The 19,569-nt window shown below is 42.8% G+C and overlaps 1 protein-coding gene across 2 annotated transcripts in view; it reads right to left on the bottom strand.

Moving 5' to 3' along the window:
• Nucleotides 1-19,569, bottom strand: part of GAB3 (GRB2 associated binding protein 3) — a 77,441-nt gene that overhangs the window by 39,844 nt on the left and 18,028 nt on the right. Inside the window, exons 2-4 of one of the 2 annotated variants that reach the window (XM_007993177.3) lie at nt 6,256-6,559; nt 3,509-3,728; nt 2,530-3,002 (exon numbers count right to left, since the gene is read on the bottom strand). In XM_007993177.3, coding sequence (XP_007991368.2) covers nt 2,530-3,002; nt 3,509-3,728; nt 6,256-6,559 — 997 coding nt within the window. The remainder of the gene's footprint in view (nt 1-2,529; nt 3,003-3,508; nt 3,729-6,255; nt 6,560-19,569) is intronic. The other variant, XM_007993179.3, reaches the window with a different exon arrangement.

The raw sequence follows: 19,569 nt of genomic DNA, 5'->3' as shown, positions 1-19,569 counted from the left end.
TTGGATGGAGATGCAGATGGACAAAAATGAACCTTGACCTCACTCTGCCACCATGCCCCAACACAGATTCCAGGCAAATCTTGGTGGGAAAGGTGGAACAATAAACTTTATGCATTCCCTCTGCTTTATCAGAGCCATTTTGCTTCTAGGCATCACTGTTGTCTTGGTCTTTGTTTCATGGTCAAAACCTCTATTTTACTTAGTTTTAACCTTTGTTTGCCTTCATGTAAAATAACACAACCTAATTGTTTTATGTTTGTGTTGAAATTTCAAATTATTTCAAGTTTTTGTTCTTCAATTTAAGACTTTTGATTCATTTTCATATGTTATTATTCTACCGGTTTTATTCATTTCACTTCCTAAAATGTGCTTAACCACTTTCATTTTTCCCTTTTTGTCAACTGTTCACACATGTTAGCACATCCAGATCATTTGTGTAATCAGTATACACCTATTTCATAAGGATAGTCAAAAGGAAGAAACATATGTAATGGTAACATCATTAGGGACATTAGGGAAGGCTTTTGCCAGTAACTTAAATCCTCAGTCAGAATGAGAGATTTGTACAATTTGAAAATAAATGTGCACTCCTTCCACTTTCCATAATTCCTTGAAAACATGGCCTAAATAAGTAGTGATGTGTGGGTGATTATATTTCAATGGAGAGAGAAAGAAAGAGAAGAAGAAAAGAGAAAGACACAGAGATAATTAGTTTCTGTGTCTGTGTATCTAAGAGATACAGACTGATGTAAGAAAGAAGAGCAAAATGTTAAGGTTGGTTGACTCACGGCAGAAAAATGAGGTGGCCCAGCAAAGCAGTAAAGAAGAGGTTACTGAAAAACTCTAGGGAGACTCCCTGAAACTATTGCTACAGAATAAAAGATGAAATGCTCCTGATTATTGTAAATACAAAATTGCATGCAGGATTGTATAAAGACAATGCAAAGGTGGGCTGCCAGAATGAGCCAACCGCGCGTGATGTGCTTCCCCCTGCAGAGAGCCTATGAACGGACATGCAGTCAGGGAGGTTTCACATCACCAAGATTCCTATCCCAGAAAAGCAGATGTTTATAGCTCTGGGAATGGAATGCGACCCTTGTGGAGAGCCTATAAACGGATGCATGGGGGGGTGCCTGTCCACATGGATAAGATAGGGCTATAAACACCCTCATCTTGCTGCGGCTTTTCTAGGCCTCTTTAGGGTTAAGGCATATCCCCTTCTGAGAAACTCTGGTCTAACCGGTTGTCTAACTTCACGTCCTGTTTCTATGAATTGTTTGTACCAGCTTTTGCTGCAACTACTACTGCTGATTAATATCTTTCTAATCATAGGTTATGGAAAGATGGTGTGCCTGCTTTAAGGCTCTGTTAGAAATTCTGGATGCACACACTATACTGTAAATTCTTATCTCTGTATACTGTACTTCTGCATGCAGATGTTATGTTAAAGAACTACTTAATCCCCATGTGACCATCTCACCTCATAATCAAATGACCCTAAATCCCTCACTAACCTACCCCTGCCCTCGCTAAACTTAATAATAAATGCTGGCATATCCAGTGCATTGTTGGCACCACGGGACCAGAAGGTGGTGACCCCGCTGGACCTAGCTTTCACTGTCTTGTGTATGTTTGTTATTTCTTGACCTGCCAATCCGCCTGGGAACAAAGAGAGAGTCCCATTGCATTGTGGGCTGCTGGCCAGATCCCACAATAAAAAACCACACTGAATGGGCTTAACTTGGCTTTCACCAAACTGCTTCTGAAGGCCAGAGAGGCCCAGGTGGAAAGAAACAGGTGGAGGAAGATGGAACTGCAAGCAGAATTGCAAGATAACCTCGTGAGGATAAATGGCCTTATAGAAAAGGGCAAAAGACGGCTGTGGAAGGGCCCTTTGTACAGCCAGTTAGAATTTGGAAAGAACAAGTCTAGTGGGATGATGAATGAGGCTGATGGGATTGCTGAAAAATAGAAGGCAGTGATGATCTGTGGTCTCAGGGCTCTCTATGTATGTGAGAGAGAGGCAAAGAAGGGAATGGGACTGAGTTGAGACAAAAGACATCAACTTTTGTACTAAGTGGGTCCCTGAATGACTCCAAAAAACACTAGGATCTCAGATTCAGGTGGAAAGCTTACCACATGGGCAAGGACTTGCATGGGCAAGCCCATCACAAGGGACCAGTGTTCCAACCTATTGCAGCATCTATGGGGACCTAAATGTCTCTCCTGGTGGCCAGGCTCAAAGGAGGGGTGGGGGGATCTGGGAACAGAAGAGTGTGCTGCTTTCAGGGTATATGCTTCCACCAAGGATCCAGCCCCATTAGAAGATCAGGCCAGCTTGAGCAAGGGACAAGCACATATGTACACAAGTACACACTACTGATGTGGCTTTTTACCAAGCTGTACACATCAAGGTAATTTTAATGTAGCCCCATTGGTTGGGTCCACTGGCATGACCTCACATGGACACAAAGAGTGAAGAGGAGCCAGGGTTTTCTTGGCGCCTGAATCTTAGGACCCAACACTTACCTTTCCAGGTTCTCATGTTGTCTAAACCAGAGAGAGAGATTCTTCTTGGAACCAGAGTGCATTCTGGCTTCTTGCTGCCACTGTGTGTACTCCACTCCTCTTGGCGCCGTTCAGACAGATGGCTTGGCTTAGGGGGGCGGGGAGGTGGAGTGTTGGACATAATGTCTAGTTCTTTTGCTCCACAGGGTAAGGAACCTTGATTTTTATCTACCTGAATGGTGGAACTTAAGGAACTTTCCAGCAATGGTGAAGAAGACAAGTGGTCCCTGGGTGGCCCATTGATTTCTCTACTCCAGATCAGGGCAGGCTGAGGCCTCGAGGATGGCACCTCCTGAGCTCCATTGCCATGGCATGAGGGGTGGACCAAATGACTGGACGGGAGCGGCTGCAGGCAGTCAACAAAAACGTCATCAAATGAAGCCTGTTCCAATGAACGGTCTGAGTTTGACCAGCTATCACATCTGGTGGGTAGACTGGGGAAGAAAAGCATGTAAGTTGGACTAAAATGCAGCCATCCGCCTACCACAAAACCAACACTGGCCTCATTCCCATCCCCCCAGTACCACCTTGCTTGCTACTTGCACAGCCACATTCCCTCTACAACACTCAGTTACACCAACCCCTTGGTGTGGCAAAAGAAAAATGGTTTGTTGATTTTTTCATCCTCTAAGCATCAGATACACATGAAAATGCAAGGCTAGAAATGAAACCACAATGCTGAAATGCATGACTCATTCTGTTTAGTATACTGCATGCTTCATCTTTCACAGTGGTTCATAGCAATCTGTTCCTGCCTTGACATTGGCAGGAAGAGAGATGAGAGCAGACACACCCACTAGAAAATGCTACCACTGAATGGACTAATTTGGTGAAGCACACTGAACACATCTCAGCTACAGACTCTGCAAGAGGAGGCAGTGTGACTCTAGAGAGCATGCTAGCAGGCCCAGCTCAGACAGAGTCCTGGGCATAAACATACCTGGTATGGTGCAGTCTTCCAGTCTCACAGTTGGACAAAACCAGATAATCTGGAAGGAAGAGAAGCTCTGACTCACTTCTTGTTTCCTCAGTGGCTACAGCATTAGTGTTTGGGTCATCTCTTGGCAAGGAGGAGCTGGCAGCATGGGCGGTATGAAGGGAGCTGGCAGAGGATGGCTGCAGGGAGGAGGGTGTGTAAGAGACGCTCTCCATGGAATCTGCTGGAGAAATCATTTCCCAGGTTAATGTTTAAGAATGGCTATAACACGCACTCAAAATTTCTCAAACAGCATCAAAGAAGCCAAACAGAAGATGCAAATCACAGCTGGTGTTTGTACTGATGGAGGAGACCATTTCCCCAAGCTGTAAACAATGTCTGGGAAAGAAGGCCAATGTTCAAGAGCAAAGTGTTGAATCAATTAAGAGTAAAAAACCCAGCATTCTTGGCCTAAAACTCTGCAGTTAGTCTACACACAGCTTCTTTATGGCCCTCAGCAGCAGCCCTGCATCATTGTCTTTTCACTCAACAAACATACATACATATATATATATGTATGCATAACAAGTCCATGCATATAATTATATATGTACTTGTGCATATATGTATGTGTATCCATAGATGTTTATATCGGTATATGTCTATATAGAATACCTATCACATCTACCATGTACCCGGAATGCCACTAACCCTCACAATACAGACAAGACAAAGATCCTGCCCTTATCGATGTTTAGATTCTAGCAGAGAAGACAGACAAATAACACATAAATAGAAAATCCTGTTCATCACTGTTATAAGTAAAGGGAAGGAAAGAAACACTGTGCTGTGGTGGCTGGAAAAGCACATTCCTTTTTCTCAAGGAGCATGACATCCTCCCTATCACCTGAAAACATGGCCCTTAAGATGAATTTGAATCAGGAACCAATGAGAACTTCAGATCAGAAACAGCTAATGAAAAGCCTGCTTTTATTTCCCCTTTGAACCAAGTTAATAGTCCAGGATTCCTGAGTCAGGATGAGCCAGAACTGCCTGAGTTCAAGTCCAGGCTCTACTACATAGCCATTACTACATGGCCTGCCTTCTCCAAGTTTCCTTTTCTATAAAGTAGAGATAATAATCACACAGGCCATAGAACTGCTGTGGGGATGAGACGAGTTACTATACAAAAGCATTTCAACAGAGCTCCTGGCCAGGGTACACACACAATGTGTTGACTACTCTATGGTTGCTGGAGACAGAACCAAACACTCTGTGAAAAGTCACAAGAAAGCCCTTTGGGTGTAATTCTCAGATGAAGAGGACCCTGCTCTTACGTGGTTCTAAAAACTGAGGGGGGCTACAGAGAATGGAAAGGGTCACAGGTGAGTTTTCTGGCTTCCTCCAACTTCATGCCGGGGCAGGCTTTCCGGTTTTGGCCTGGTGCCTTACTCATTCCTGTTGCTCTTGGGTTATTGGGAAACATATTATGTACATATGTTTTAGGATAACTCCTGGATAAGGAAAGAAACAGAGGAGACACATAACACAGTATATGACGATATACCTATTTAGGGCTGAAGGTGTGGAATAGGGTGGTAAAGAGCTGGCTGGAGAAGTTGGTCAGGGAGGCTCTGCTTGATTTGCATAATGTCAGACTCTAGCCAGAACCTACTTAATGCGACTTTCCAATTAAGTTTTGTCCATTGTACCAAGGATAAAGAACTTGCCATCACTTCATTTCCTTTTATTTGAGCGCTCTCAATGCTCAGCAATATTACTGAATAGCCTCACTTAATACGCTTCCCTGGTTCACGAAACGAAAAGGAATGTGTTCTCAGGAAGCACACTCTCTTGTGCCTGTCCTGGAGGGAGATACAACTCTGACTCTCCATTGCCACCTAGTGTTAGAGTGTGGATATTTCAGTGGCAGATGGTGGAAACCATACAGTAACCCTTAAAATGTTGAAGCAAGTATAGATCACAGGATTTAGGGGCCAAGTTTTGTCTACTAGACTAAGAGGCTAAAAGAAATCAGATTCAAAATCTCATATTTTGAGGAAAAGGGCATGTTGCAATAATGTCAGGGGCTCAACAACAAAATCCATGAAGGGAAGTGAATTGTAACCCTAGATTACAATATACCTGGTAAATTACATAGGAAGAGTTGTGTGTATGTGTGTGCGTGTGTGCGTGTGGCAGAGAGAGAGAGAGTCTGGGGTACTCTTCATGGGTCAATTGCCCCCACTGTCCAGAAATGGCCCAGAGCAAACTTACAACTAATTTCCTCTGCAGAGAACTTGAGACATTTGGAGGTAGAAGGAAATCTTTCTTGCCTACGGTAAGTAGCCAAGTTCTCTCTTTCTACCATTTAGTGATGAACAACCCAATAGGTACCAGAAATACTGGAGTTCCACAATATTTTGAAGTGTGGCAATATTTGATATTTCTAGAAAGTCATGAGTGTCAGCATCATGGGAAGACATCCTTATCCACATTTGACTTTCACTGTGGTTGAATGAGAGCAAAGACATGAAGGGGTTTTAAAGCCTACAATGCTCAGTGTGTGTATGGACTCTGCCTTCCCACATTTGGACTGAGTAAAAGAGGGCAATTTCCAGTACCGTATTTGGTAGGGACAGTTCTGATATAAATTAGCCTGCCAAAACACCCTCGAGGAGGCAGGCTTGGCATCTTGAAGTGTTTTTCTGCAGTAGCCCTCCAGTCCTGGGATACCCCTTAGCACATGGGAGCCCCAACTCCGCTCTTACCTGCGCCATCCTCCAGGTGGCCAAGGTTGCAGACCTGACTGATGCTGTGCACCCACACCTGCATTTCTTGCTCAGTTTTGGCCACCAGGTAGAATGTACGGGAAGTAGTCTTGACAATGAACACGAAATTATTCTGAAATTCCTTCCGAACAAAGCCGGGGCCCACATGCTTCCACACTGCACACTCGCTGAGGTCTATTACCCGGATCGGCTTGCTGGAGTGCTTGTTCCTGTAGTACTCCAAGACATCGGGGTTGCCGCTCATGCGGCCTCGCCGGAGGACAAACCAGCGCTTGCGCCAGGCCTGCAGAAAGGCAATTCAATAAGGAGTTACTGGACCAATTTCTCTTGCTTCTCAGGCTATGCCAAGAACCCATGTCATGACAAGGACAGCAGGAAGGAAGCAAATCAGCCATTCTAATGATGAAACGCTTTGTATTACAGGACTAGTGCCCATCTTCAAGTCTACTTTATTGGATGATTTTAAGGACAGGTCAGGATATGAGAGTCTAGTAATGGGATTCACACCCACAGTTTGAAGGACCAGAATTATACAATCATTGAAATTGATGCAGCAAAGGAATGTAGTACAAATTTAACATATGCTTAAGCTTTAAAAGAATCTTAGCAATAAAGAACTAGAAGGAAGCTTTCTTACTATTATCTATCTATCTCAGTTCAAGAGCCAATATCATACATTAAAATCAGATGCAAATCACAAGTGCTCACCACTGCCCCAGTATCTTCTAACATTGTTATTTAAGTTCTACACAACTGGCCAAGAAGGAAAATCATACACATTGGAGAGGAGGGGAGAGGATTGCCAGTGTCTAAAGGTGACAAATTGTCTTCCATAAAACTCCCAATGATGATTAAAACACTAATAGAATTCTCAGAGAATTAACTAGCCTGGCTAGTTACAATTCCTATGTAAGAGACCCTAAGTGCTTTACTATAATCCATTTAATCCCTAAAACTATACTATGGGAGGGGTAACTATTACTATCTCCATCTTATGTCTGATAAAATTGAGATTCAGAGAGATTAAGTAATGTGCCCAAGGTCACATAGCTAAACAGCTGTAGGAATGAATTTGAACTCAGGTTGGGATAGAAGGATCAGTAATGGATGTGAAGTCAAAAAAAAAAATAGAGAGAGGAAGTGTATTCAGCTCTTCAGAAACATCTGACTGTAAAGGGGGAAGCCCTGGGGTCAAGGGAGTTTTTAAAGATGGGAGACTCTTAAGCATTCCCCCCTAAGTCACAGTGTTTCTCAATAAGGGATAGTCTAATTCCTTTCTGGAGCATCTGAAAATATGTGGGTTTTGCTTGTTATAAAGGCTGGAGATGGGGTGGGGGGTGAGGCATGGCAGGATTGGCCTCAAGCTATCAGTGCCTCTGTTTTGAAACACTGTAAAAACTAAAAGGAACTTTTGTTAATGGAATAGGAATCTTGGAAAGAGCCAAGCCTGGAGGTCAGATGAACAGGTAAAGCTCAGTCCATGCTCAGAAAAGAAAAGAGAATGATATTCCACAATAGCCAGTGCCAAGATACGACAGGTCTCTTTTGTGCCACTGAGAACTACTGAGGATGACCTAGGGCTCCTTGGCTCCCCACTCACCACTGACCTAGAATGTTTGATGTAGACAGTACCATCTTGGCTCAGTACAAAGAAAGGGTGCAGATCTCTGGCCTGGGGAAAGAGGTATTTTCAATTGACCAAAGCCCTAAGGAGTCCCCTGGATCTGTAAACTTCCCTGCCCTCTCATGGAGCCAGGGGGAAGGAAATGTTTGAGTTCCTTGTCTTCTTACATTTAGGTGCCCTTTGTTCATCAGAGGGCCAGACAGGCCAGCCTGCATGGATAGCGTATGCTTCCTTTCTGCGGTAGGGAACTATGGCATGAGCCCCAGTTGGGAATTGAGCACAGAGAAGGATGACGGGCTGACCGCAGGGCTCTCTTCCATTGGAGACACTCAATGTTGCATAGGAGAGATTTATAGCTCTGTGGTTTTCTCTCCCGTGCAGTAGCATGTGTGACAGCAGGAAGTGTCGGGTTCTGCCAGGAGGTACAGCGACCCCTGGGACAGGAAGTCTTTTGTATCTCTAGCTTCATTTATGTGTAATACTTTTTAAGCCCACCAGCTTTGACCAAGAGGCCAGGGAAAAAGGAAAAGACACTATTTGGAGTATTCTCAGCTCCCTCCCTGCTCAGAGAACATGAATCTGAGATGTCAGAGAATCCAAAGAAGCACTGACCTCCAATTATGCCTTAGAATAAAAAGCCCTTCCAGGACTGTGGCAAGGGGCAGCAAGCAGAAGGAAGGCAGTCACTCCGTGTCAGGTTGGGGCAGGTGAACCCTGGTTTGCTCCTGCGTTTACAGACAGTATATGGCTTTGAGAAGAGGTCTGGCCATGAGTCAAACAAGGAGACAAACTCAGGAGACAAACAACGTGGTGTGATTAAGTCCACGTTTTTAAGACAGGAAAAATAACAGCATGTTTGTATGCTCGTGGGGGTGACCCAAGAGGGAGAGAAAAATTGATTCAATGAATTCCTGTTGCAAAAACATGGCATTGGATGGGAGTAGAGCCACTAAACATAAGAGAAGTAGCTTGAGTCTTGCTGTGGGGTTTGAAAGTGGGAAACTTGGGCTTCTGGCATCAACTGAGGCAAACAGGAACATAAGACCCAGTTCAGGGAAGGGGCTCAGGGGATAAGAGAATGGCATGTGTGCCTGCTGAGGAAAGCTTTCATGAGGAGGGAGCATGGGGTGCTCTAAACTTTCCAAAAGCCACTTTGGTAGGGGAAATATAAAGAGGAACTTTGTTGCACTTCCCAAAAATGATTCTAAAAGAGGAAGTCAAACTGAGCACAGAAACAAGTTTCACATTAACTGCTCTTAGTGTTATGGAGACAATAGATTTCTTATCTTTTAATAACAATATTGGAAGAGAAGTAACACCAAGAGTTTATTTATTGAGTGCCTACTCTGCACTATGCATCCTGCTAGACAATGAAGATAGAAAAGGAGATTAGAGCTGGTCTCTAAAAAGACCTCACTCTCTAGCTGGGATAGGGAGAAGGGTAGAATTATGATATGGGTAGATTTCAACTCAGGATAGTGAGCGGTCTAGCAGAAGAGTGAACCAGAAGTGGTGGGAGTGCAATGGAAAGAGTGACATGAAGAAGTTTGGGCTTTATTCATTCATTCAACAATTACCTATTGATAGCCTACTAATATGCTGGACACTGTGCAGACACTGGGGAAGATGAAGTGAGCAAGCCACAGGCCCTGCCACTCACAGTCTCATGGGCAACAAGGGAGTGAGCAGATGGATAAACAGACAATTGCAATCAGTGAGATAAGTGCTACGATAAGGCAAAACCAAGATGCTATGGGAACAAACAAAAGAGACATCTCTGTCAGATCAGTTGTCTGGGGAGGCTTCCGGGAAGAAGTGGTGACTAAGCTGAGGCTAAAGTGGGGCAGGAGGAAGCAGCATGCACAAAGGCATTAAGGTGGAAAGGCTGAAAACTTTGCGTAAGTAGTTCAGCAGGGCTGGAAGGCAGGCATGAAGGTGGAAAGGAAAAAGAACAGTCACACAGTAACTTAAATAGGATGTAGCATAGTCTTGATGCTAAATCATGCAAAATTGCCAGTGTGTCATCCCTTAGGTTTTTAAATCTCTACATAAGAGTTGTGATTATGCAAAAACAGAAATGGGTGTTCTTGGAGCTCTTTGCTAAGTAGGTAAAACCAGAGGCCACATACAGTTCTGTTCCACCAGGTTTACAGGCTTCTGGAAAATGAAAGACATGTGACAAAGCCCCTGAAAGCAGTCAGTCTGCCAGCACCAAAGCGAAGAAAAAGAATTTGTCATCTTCAGAGGATGTAAGGGAACTACTTCATTTCCTTGAAAACTAGTTAAGTAAAGGGAAGAATCAAGCATTATCCAACCTTTGCTATGTGAGCTGTCCCACTTGGGTAGAAGAAGGGAATGTTTCTTTATGAATGTATTCTGATTAGTAATGGAAAAACAAATGACAGAATTAGAATATCCCCACTTTGCTAGCCCCAATGAATTAATAGGTATAGCTATTAAGCATCAACAGCTGCTAACTTGGGAATAGAAACAATCAGACATTTTGTGCCTTTGATAGCCTGATATGAGGGTGCAATCAGCAAAGAAAAGCACAGGAAAAGAAGCAATCAATAAAATGAAAAGGTAACCTATATACTAGGAAAAATATTTGCAAACTACATTAAAGGGTTAATATTCAAAATTTATAAAGAACTCTTACAAGTCAATTGCAGAAAAAGAAACAATTAAAAAATGGGTGAAGGATCTGAAGGAAGTGAAATCACCATCTCATAAAGATATCTGCACTCCCATGATCAGCACAGCATTAATTTACAATGGCCAAGATATGGAAACATCCTAGGTGTCTGTTGACAGATAAGTGGATAAAGATACTGTGGTATGTGCATCGCATCACACTATGAAATATTATTCATCCTTAAAAAGGAAGGAGATCCTGCCATTTGCAAAAATATAGATGGATCTACAGGACATTCTGGTAAGTGGAGCAGGACAGACACAGCAAGACAAATACTGAATGATCTATCTTGTATGTGGGGGGAAAAGGTCAAATGTACTGTGGTATATTTATAAATATAAAAAAATAAAACTGGTTACCAGAGATAGGATGGGAGGAAATGGGAAGATGTAGGTCAAAGGATACAAAGTAACAAATATGTAAGAGGAGCAAGTCTAAAGATCCAATGTACAGCCTGAGGGCTGCAGCTAATGCAATTGTGTTAGGGATTTCTGTGAAATAAGTAGATTTTTGCTGCTATTGACACACAAAAATAAACATGTGAGATTATATGTTAATTTACTTCACTATAGTAACCATCACTATCCATAGGTATCCTATAAGGTCATGTTGTAAACTCCAAACTATATACAATAAAATTTATTTTTAAAAAGAAAGAAAAATAAAGGGACAGAGGAGAGATCTATGGATTAGATGATACTTAAAAGACACATCAAAATTTTTAAGTGTGCCTAGCAGATACTCATTTGAGTGATGAAAACATTAAAAAATGCAAAGAAGATATTTCTGTACATGTCAGGATAGTGCTTATTTATGGGGAGAAGAAGGAGGAGGTTATGATCGACAAGGACACATGGAGGGACTTCTGTTGTGGGTGGCAAAGTTCTATTTTTCAATACATTTCTTTTATGTGATTTTCAATATTTGTTTTGTTTGCTTGTTTGTTTTTTCTTTTTTTGAGATGGAGTTTTTTGCTCTTGTTGCCCAGGCTGCAGTGCAATGGCGTGATCTCGGCTCACCTCCCAGCTTCAAGCGATTCTCCTGCCTCAGTCTCTCAAGTAGCTGGGATTACAGGCATGCGCCACCACGCCTGGCTAATTTTTTGTACTTTAGTAGAGATGAGGTTTTGCCACGTTGGTCAGGCTGGTCTTGAACTCCTGACCTCAGGTGATCCGCCCTCCTCGGCATCCCAAAGTGCTGGGATTACAGGCGTGAGCCACTGTGCCTGGCCTTGTGTTTTCTTTTATGATAAAAAAAATCTTAAAACAATTCCTCTGTACAGGGCACATTTGTGGATTCATTCAATCAGTATTTACCAAGTGTCTACTATGTGCCAGACACTGTGCATGTAAAGAAAAAGGGTGCTATGTTTATCAGGGAGTTCATAAGCTCACAGAATGAGGAAGGAAAGCAGAGGTTTATGCTCAATGTCCAGCATCAACTACCAGATGTGAGGAGGGGGTGTCAGAGTATAAATAAGAGATAAGTGGAGGGGTCTGAACCTAAGGAGTTCAGAGATGGGTCAGGAAGTAAAGAGTACAAAAGATGATGGTGAACACTTCAGAACAGAGGGTATGAGGATGCTGGGACCTGAGGGCTGCCCTCTCTTCTTACTGAGATGTTTGCATTTTATGGAAACATAAAAATGCAGGATTGCTGGCTTCAAGTAGCTGCGCTGGACTTCACCTTCTCCCCTCAGTCCTTCTCTGCCGGGTAGGTCATGAGCAGCTTGGGAAGCCAAGATGGAAAAGGGTGAGGTCAAGAGTTCAGGATAGACTGTGAAGATAAGCCTGGGTCAAGAGGATCTAGAAAGCAGAATCACTATGCAAACAAGTATCCACAACAGTAACTTAGAGAAATGGAGTACAAAAATGGGCGTGGGGGAGGCACTGAATTGAAAGTCAGGAGACCTGAATTTGAATTCTGATTCTACTTTTGACTTTCTGTGTGACTTTGAGCACACAGTACTTGAGTAACTCAGCTTCTGCAAACCTCAGTCCTGTCACCTGTAAATGGAAATAGTAAACCCTGCCCTGTCACCCTTATGGTATAATTGTAGTGAACCAATGAGAAACAATGGCAAAACATTATCAATGTAAAAGTAACTTATAAAATGACAACGTGGGCTAGGGGCGGTGGCTCACGCCTGTTATCCCAGCACTTTGGGAGGCCGAGGTGGGTGGATCACTTGAAGTCTGGAGTTCAAGACCAGCCTGACCAACATGGTGAAACCCCTTCTCTACTAAAAATACAAAAATTGGCCAGGTGTGGTGACATGCACCTGTAATCCCAACTACTCAGGTGGCTGAGGCAGAATTGCTTGAACCCAGGAGACGGAGGTTGCAGTGAGCCAAGATCGGGCCACTGCACTCCAGCCTGGGCAACAAAGTGAGACTTCATCTCAATAAATAAATAAATAAATAAATAAATAAATAAATAAATAAAATAAAACAAAATAAAATGACAATGTGACTATTGGCCACCAGGGCTCATGGCATCACTTGCCCTGGGGAAACTGCTTCTCCCCATACTATAAAATGATGAGCTCTGAGGGCTTTTCCAGCTCCGACCATCAAAAGATCCACTTCCCATCAGCCTTTCCTGCCACAGCCACCAAGCTGACTCATTACCAGCGACCAGTATCATCTCTAACAACAAAACCCTGTAACCTTGTGTAAAGGTGTTTGTGCTCATTTCTAGTCTCCTCCAGGAAGGTGTGTCTAGGCCACAGGCTTGTTAGTTTTTATAAAATTGTTAGAGAACAGTTTAATCCCATTCTTCTGAGAGTAAAAGCTACACATTGTTCTCATCTTAAAACAATCCAACTTGCTGTTTGTTTCCTAATGGAGTGAACAAAGGTGCGAGTACCTGCAAGGCTGAAGTGGGTCCTATGCAATGGCAAGGTGTCACCCCCCCACCAAATTCATATGTTAAACTCCTAAGCCCCCAGTATCTCCGAATATAACCTTATATGGAAATAATCTTTAGCAAGTTAAAGTGAGGTCATAATCAAATATGACTGGTATCTTCATAAAAAGGGGAAATTGGAACACAGAAATGCATAGAAGGAAGACATTGTGAAAAGACACAGAGAGAAGATGGCCATCTACAAGTCAAGGAGAGAAGCCTGGAACACATCCTTCCCTCACAGCCTTGAGAAGGAACCAAATCTGCTGACAGCTTAATTTCAGACGTCCAGCCTCCAGAACTGTGAGACTATAATACACCTCTCTTGTCTAAGCCACCCAGTCTGTGGTACTTTGTTACAGCAGCCCTAGGAAATGAATACACTCTGCAACCTTTATTATGCATTTGAATCACCTGGAAGGACTTCCACTTCCAGCCACATTAGTGTACTGGACACTGAACTTGCCCCCTACACATAAAACCAACTAGAAAACTAGATCAAATAAATATATGAAATAGACATTAGATGGCAGTCAGTGCAGAGCTGTGGCCTGTATAAAAAGGAAAGCAAAAGAGGTGAGTCCCTGATCACCCTGGCTTTCATCCTGTAAGCACTTTCTCAACCATGGCCATCTCACAGAGTTGAGAAAGCAGAGATCAGAATTCTGGGTGGTTGAGGTGGCTAGAATTTGCAGGACAAAGGACCACAGAGAACACAGCTATGTAGAGAAAGAGCTCTAGAAATCTACATAGGTGTTTCCCCATGAGACTTTGGCTGAATACTAACATTCATGTGTGTAGAGTGAAACCCCATGAGGTGAATCCTAAAACAACTACTGAAGACCCCAAATCTAAACAACTGCCAGAGCTCTGGCTGAGAGATGTTTGAGTGCTTTTTTTTTATCAGCCATGATGGAGAGACCTGGAACATTCAGTAGAGACTCAAGAAAGGCCACACCTTAGAAGCAAGAGTAAGGCCAAACTAGCCCTAGAGTATAGGCTGCTCTAGATTTGCCCTAAGAAAGCTTAAAAAGAAGGCTTGGAATGATCAAGCTCATCAGCAAGTTACTGAATTGGTGGCCAAAACAAAGTTCAACACTCTAAGGGAAGACAAAAGTAGACACTCAATAATATAATATTTACAATGAAAACATCCAAGAAATTACTAAATATGCAAAGAAGCATAAAAATATGACTAATAACCAAAGGAAAAAATCAGTCAATAGAAAGAAACCTAGAAATGACAGAGATGATAGAATAAGCAGACAACTTTAAAACAGCTGTTATAAAATTTGAGATGTAAAGGAAAATACGAACATAATGAGAGAAATGGAAGTTACAAACAAGAAAAAAATGGAACATGTATAGGTAAAAAATATAATATCTGAGCCACATAAAAAATACACTAGATGGGCATAATAACATCTTAGATACTGAAGAAGTGATCAGCAAACCTGAAGCACAGATAGAAAAGCCTGGGAAGACAGGAATAACCAGAATCACCCAGAGAGCTGTTAAAAATGCACATTCCTGGACCTCACCTCCAGAGATCTTAATTCACCAGGCCTGACTTGCGGACCTCTGCAGATCACAATGCATAAAACTAAGTGGCCACAGATGAAAACAAAATAAGTGAAAAGGGATGTCAAGAGGGTAGAAGGAATTGGACTGTGATCACTAATAGACCGCAGATACAAGAGGAGGTGTACACAAAACCTACTTGAAAGGGAAAAGTATTCTAAATGGTAGTTTGGCTGGATCCTCAGGGTACAGAGGAATAAAAAACAGTTTCATGAAACTAGTTGCTTATACCTCAGGATATATGTGTTATCAACAGAAGTGGAATTCGCCTATCTCAAAACCACAGTCTCAAGATGGATCATTTCAGCAGTGAATTCCTCATCTTTTATGGGCTGTGAACCGTTTAGAGAACATGATTAAATACATGAATCTTCTTTTGTCAGAAACATGCATGTGTGTGCCTGTGCACGCACACACACATACACACAAGTTGCTCTGCCTTTCCCCTTAATGAACTACTCATACTCTCCCTTAGAGGCTTCATCCAGTCTCGTTTCCCTTAACTACCATCTATTTGATGATGGTTTACAAAATTATGTTTCCAATCTGGATCTTTCCCATGAACTTCAGACCCATATAGCCACCATCTAACTAACTGATATCTCCACTTACACATCTAAGAGGTCTGTCAAACTTAACATGGCCAAAATGCAGCTTTTATTTCATGCCCACTTAACCCACTCCTCTCCCAGCCTCCCAATACCTCCCAATGGTACCACCATCCTTCCATTTTCTAAATACAAAAACTTTGGCGTGATCTTTGCTTCCACTCTCCACTAGTGGTTGACTCTACTTTCAAAACATTCCAAATCAGTCCACTTCTCTCCATGCGTCACTCCTGCCGCAAAACCACCCTAGTCCAAGTCACCATTGTCTCTCACCTGGGTAATGGAAATAGCCTCTTGTCTTCCCACATCCACTCTCAACTCCCCCCATAAATTCATTCTTAACAAAGAAGCCAGTAACATTTTAAAATCATAAATCAGATCATGTTGTTCCCTTGGTCAGCACCCTCTAAAGGCTTCCCAATATATTAATAAGAAAACCCAAAACCCTTCACATAGACTAGAACGTCTCACATGAACTGGCTCTGCCTGTCTCTCCCACTTCACATCTCAGCCACTCTCTTGCTCTTCCACACTAGTCTTTTTGCATTCCAGAACATGTAGAATCTTCTCTCCATCTTGGGGGCTTTGCCTTACTTGTTCCTTCTTCATGGAATACTCTGTCACACAGATCTCTGCATGGCTGTCATGCAGATCTCTGCTTCCTGTCATTGAGACCTGAACTTAATTGTCATCTCTCAGAGAGACCCTCTTTGATCATCCATATTGAAGTGGCCAGCCTCACTGGCCACACTGGCCAGTCACAGTCATTCTCTGCCTCCACCAGTAGAATGTGAGCTCCTGGACAGTAGAGGCCTTGTCTGTCTTGATCACTGTTTTATCCTCTGGGCCTAGTAGTGCCTGGCACAGGATAGTCGCTCAGTAAATACTTGTTGAATGAATGAATTGTACACGTGATTTCATGATATCACAGATCTAGGTTTAAAACACTACTCTTGAGGAACAAGACTAGTATTGTGGTTTATAGCAAACCTAATTACCAGAATTTACTCATCATATATTTATGTGCTAGGAGCTGGAGATGTAACAGTGAACCAGATAGACACAGTCTCCAAGCTGGAACTTAGGCTGTCAGGTAAGGCGTCATATCAGAGTTTTAACTCAAAACCAACAAATATGCTATCCAGATATTGCAGCATGTTGTTCAGGATTAAACTGAACAACGAACAAGTCTTGGAAGTTTGGACACATTCCTTCTGCACTCAATTCTACTTGCACAGTAAAATAAACCTGGCTGGGTTACAGCAAGTTTCACTTCTTTGGCTCCAGAATTCACTCCAATAAAATTGAAGTGGCCCGCCTGGATTGTATTCATTGTCAAAAGACACAGAAATGAACTGAGAAACATCCTGAAAGTCTCTGAGGCTGTAAAGAGACACCTCTGATTTAAACTACTTTTCTGGTGAGAGTGATTATTGTCCCTTTGTTTCAGCAGAATTGGCCCTCTGCCCCCTCTGCAGTGGTGAAATCCCAAAGCTATGAAGTCATTTCCTTCACATGTGCACAGGAGGGGTCAGCAACCTGCCTTCAGAGCCAGGCTTTCCAACTCAGGCTGAGGGAGGAGAAGCTATATCTATCTGCATTTGGAGCTCTGTGTTTTGATCCTTCAATACTGCTGTCATTTCAGCAATGGCACTTTTTGACTGAACCTGCCAAAAGGAATTGTGTGGGCCTTTTCCCCTCCTGACCCATGGACGTGCTTCATACTGTCCTGGCCAAGAGCGTCTACAGCGCCAGGATTTTGGTGCTCAGATTCTGATTGTTCTGATTGCTTACAGGTGTTGGTCTCCTTCTGCACTGCTTTTTCAGTGGCCTTATTGACCATGTATAGGAGATGCCTCAGATTAAAAGACAACAAGGAGGAAATAAAAATGTTGCTAAGAACCTACCTGAACCAACTGTGAAAGGCTTTCAAGTTGAATGTAAATTGGTGAGATGTTGGAAATGGAACTAGCTTGGGGAGCAGTTAGAGTTACAGATAGAACACAGAAATCCTGGAAACCAAGCCACACCCAGTGAACAGCAACTGGCTCCAACTTTCCCTGGAACTTTAGCCTGTGCTGACCTAAACTGTATGCTCTGTGAAGGCAAGGACGTTGCCCATCTTGGTCCCTAAAGTACCTCCAACATCTTTAAGTCTTGGCATACAATACATACTCAATGTGTTGTTGTGGACAGAATGACTGACTAAAGTATGGCTATAAAGGGGCAACACAAGGGATCTTTGTGATGGAGCAGTTCAGTATTGGTTTCAGTGGTGGGTACATGACTCTACACAGGTGATGAAATCACACACAGCTACACATGTGCACACATGCACGTGCAAGGGGTGACACCTACAGCTGCTCCTAGAGGGTATCAATGTCATTTGCTGGTTGTGAGACCGCACTAGAATTATGCTAGATGGCAACACTGAGGGAACTGGGGGAAAAGATGCACTGGTCTTCCGGACATTTCATTACAACTTCCTGTGAATCCAGTGATTTCAAAATACTAAGTTTACAAAAAGACACTCAATCCAAAGGAAAATTTAAAAGTGCAGAAAAAGAAACCTAGAAAAGATAGGGCAAATAGAAAGCACAATAAGATGCTTGACGTCAATCCAAAGGCACCCATAATTACTTTAAATGTAAATGGACTCAATGCTCTTGTGAAAAGACATTTATCCAATGCCTACTGTGAACCAAGCCCTGTGATGTGTGCAAGGGTAACAGCGATGAATACGACCCAGGCCCTGCTTCTATGACGCTTGGTGCAATGAACCAAGAACTGGGCCAAATGCTGTTAATGAGTGCCACCTGAATGAGTGTGTAACTGCCAGAGGTTTGGAGCGACGGAAGATGAAGCTAGAGATGTGGCCATAGCAGACAAGTTGCAAGGAGAATTAATAGGACCGGGTCACCAAATGCATGTGGGCCACCAGGGAGAGGAAAGGATTCAGACTGAATCACAGGGTTCTGGTTTGCAATTAGCAGATAATACTATTGCGTAGCATGCTATCAAGGCCTCATGGAACAAGGGCAAATGAGCTTTCACTGATGACATTTCTTTCTCCTACAAGTTTTTATCAACTTACATTCCTAATCTTGTGCAGTGGTCAAGGCAGCTACTACCCTAATTTTCCAGAAAAAGAAACTGGTACTTAGACAGATGAAGTGGCTTGCTCACTGAGTAACAGTGAATCTGAACCCATGGCTCCCCCATTCGGTGTTCAACAACATTGTTTCAAATTCTTTGAAATTAAGAGAGAAAACAGAGAGCCACAGTAAGGAGAGGGTATGTGGCCATTCAAGTTGGTTGATGACCCTTCAAGATAGCTTAGAACTTTACCAGGCAAGTTTTCAAGCTGGTTGCTCCTGCCACACTCTGCAGTTTGCTGTGGGGGTATCTGAAGGAAAACAGTCATGTGCTAGAGCACTTTGAGCACTGTTCTATCACATGGAACTGTCAAAGCTATTTCCTCTGATTTAGCTCTGTATTGCAAAGTTGGATATTTCTGTCCCTTCATGTGCAAACATTCTTTGGAGTCCAGAAGACACAGAGGAAAAGAAGGAAAGAGGAATAAGACTTGCTCTTGTCTGATTTACTGACTTTTCATTTCCTTTGACACCCTTCCTCACCCCTGCTCCTCTGACTATGGACAACTTTCCCCTACGGTGTTTTTCTTGTTCTTGTGTTGCTATTGACATATACTTAGTAGATTCTAGTTAATGTTTAGAAAATCTAACAACTCAATTACTGACTGCCACTTGCAAGGCCCCTAGGAATCTTGGATGTGGTCCCAGAACACGAAATGAAATAAAGCATTTGGTAACAACTTAGAGATTTTTGGTAACTTCCCAAGACCTGCTCCTCTAAGC

Source organism: Chlorocebus sabaeus, chromosome X, assembly GCF_047675955.1.
Source record: "Chlorocebus sabaeus isolate Y175 chromosome X, mChlSab1.0.hap1, whole genome shotgun sequence".
Taxonomy (NCBI): domain Eukaryota; kingdom Metazoa; phylum Chordata; class Mammalia; order Primates; family Cercopithecidae; genus Chlorocebus; species Chlorocebus sabaeus.
Note: the sequence above shows the minus strand (reverse complement) of the source record. Positions and strands in the feature narration are given on the sequence as shown.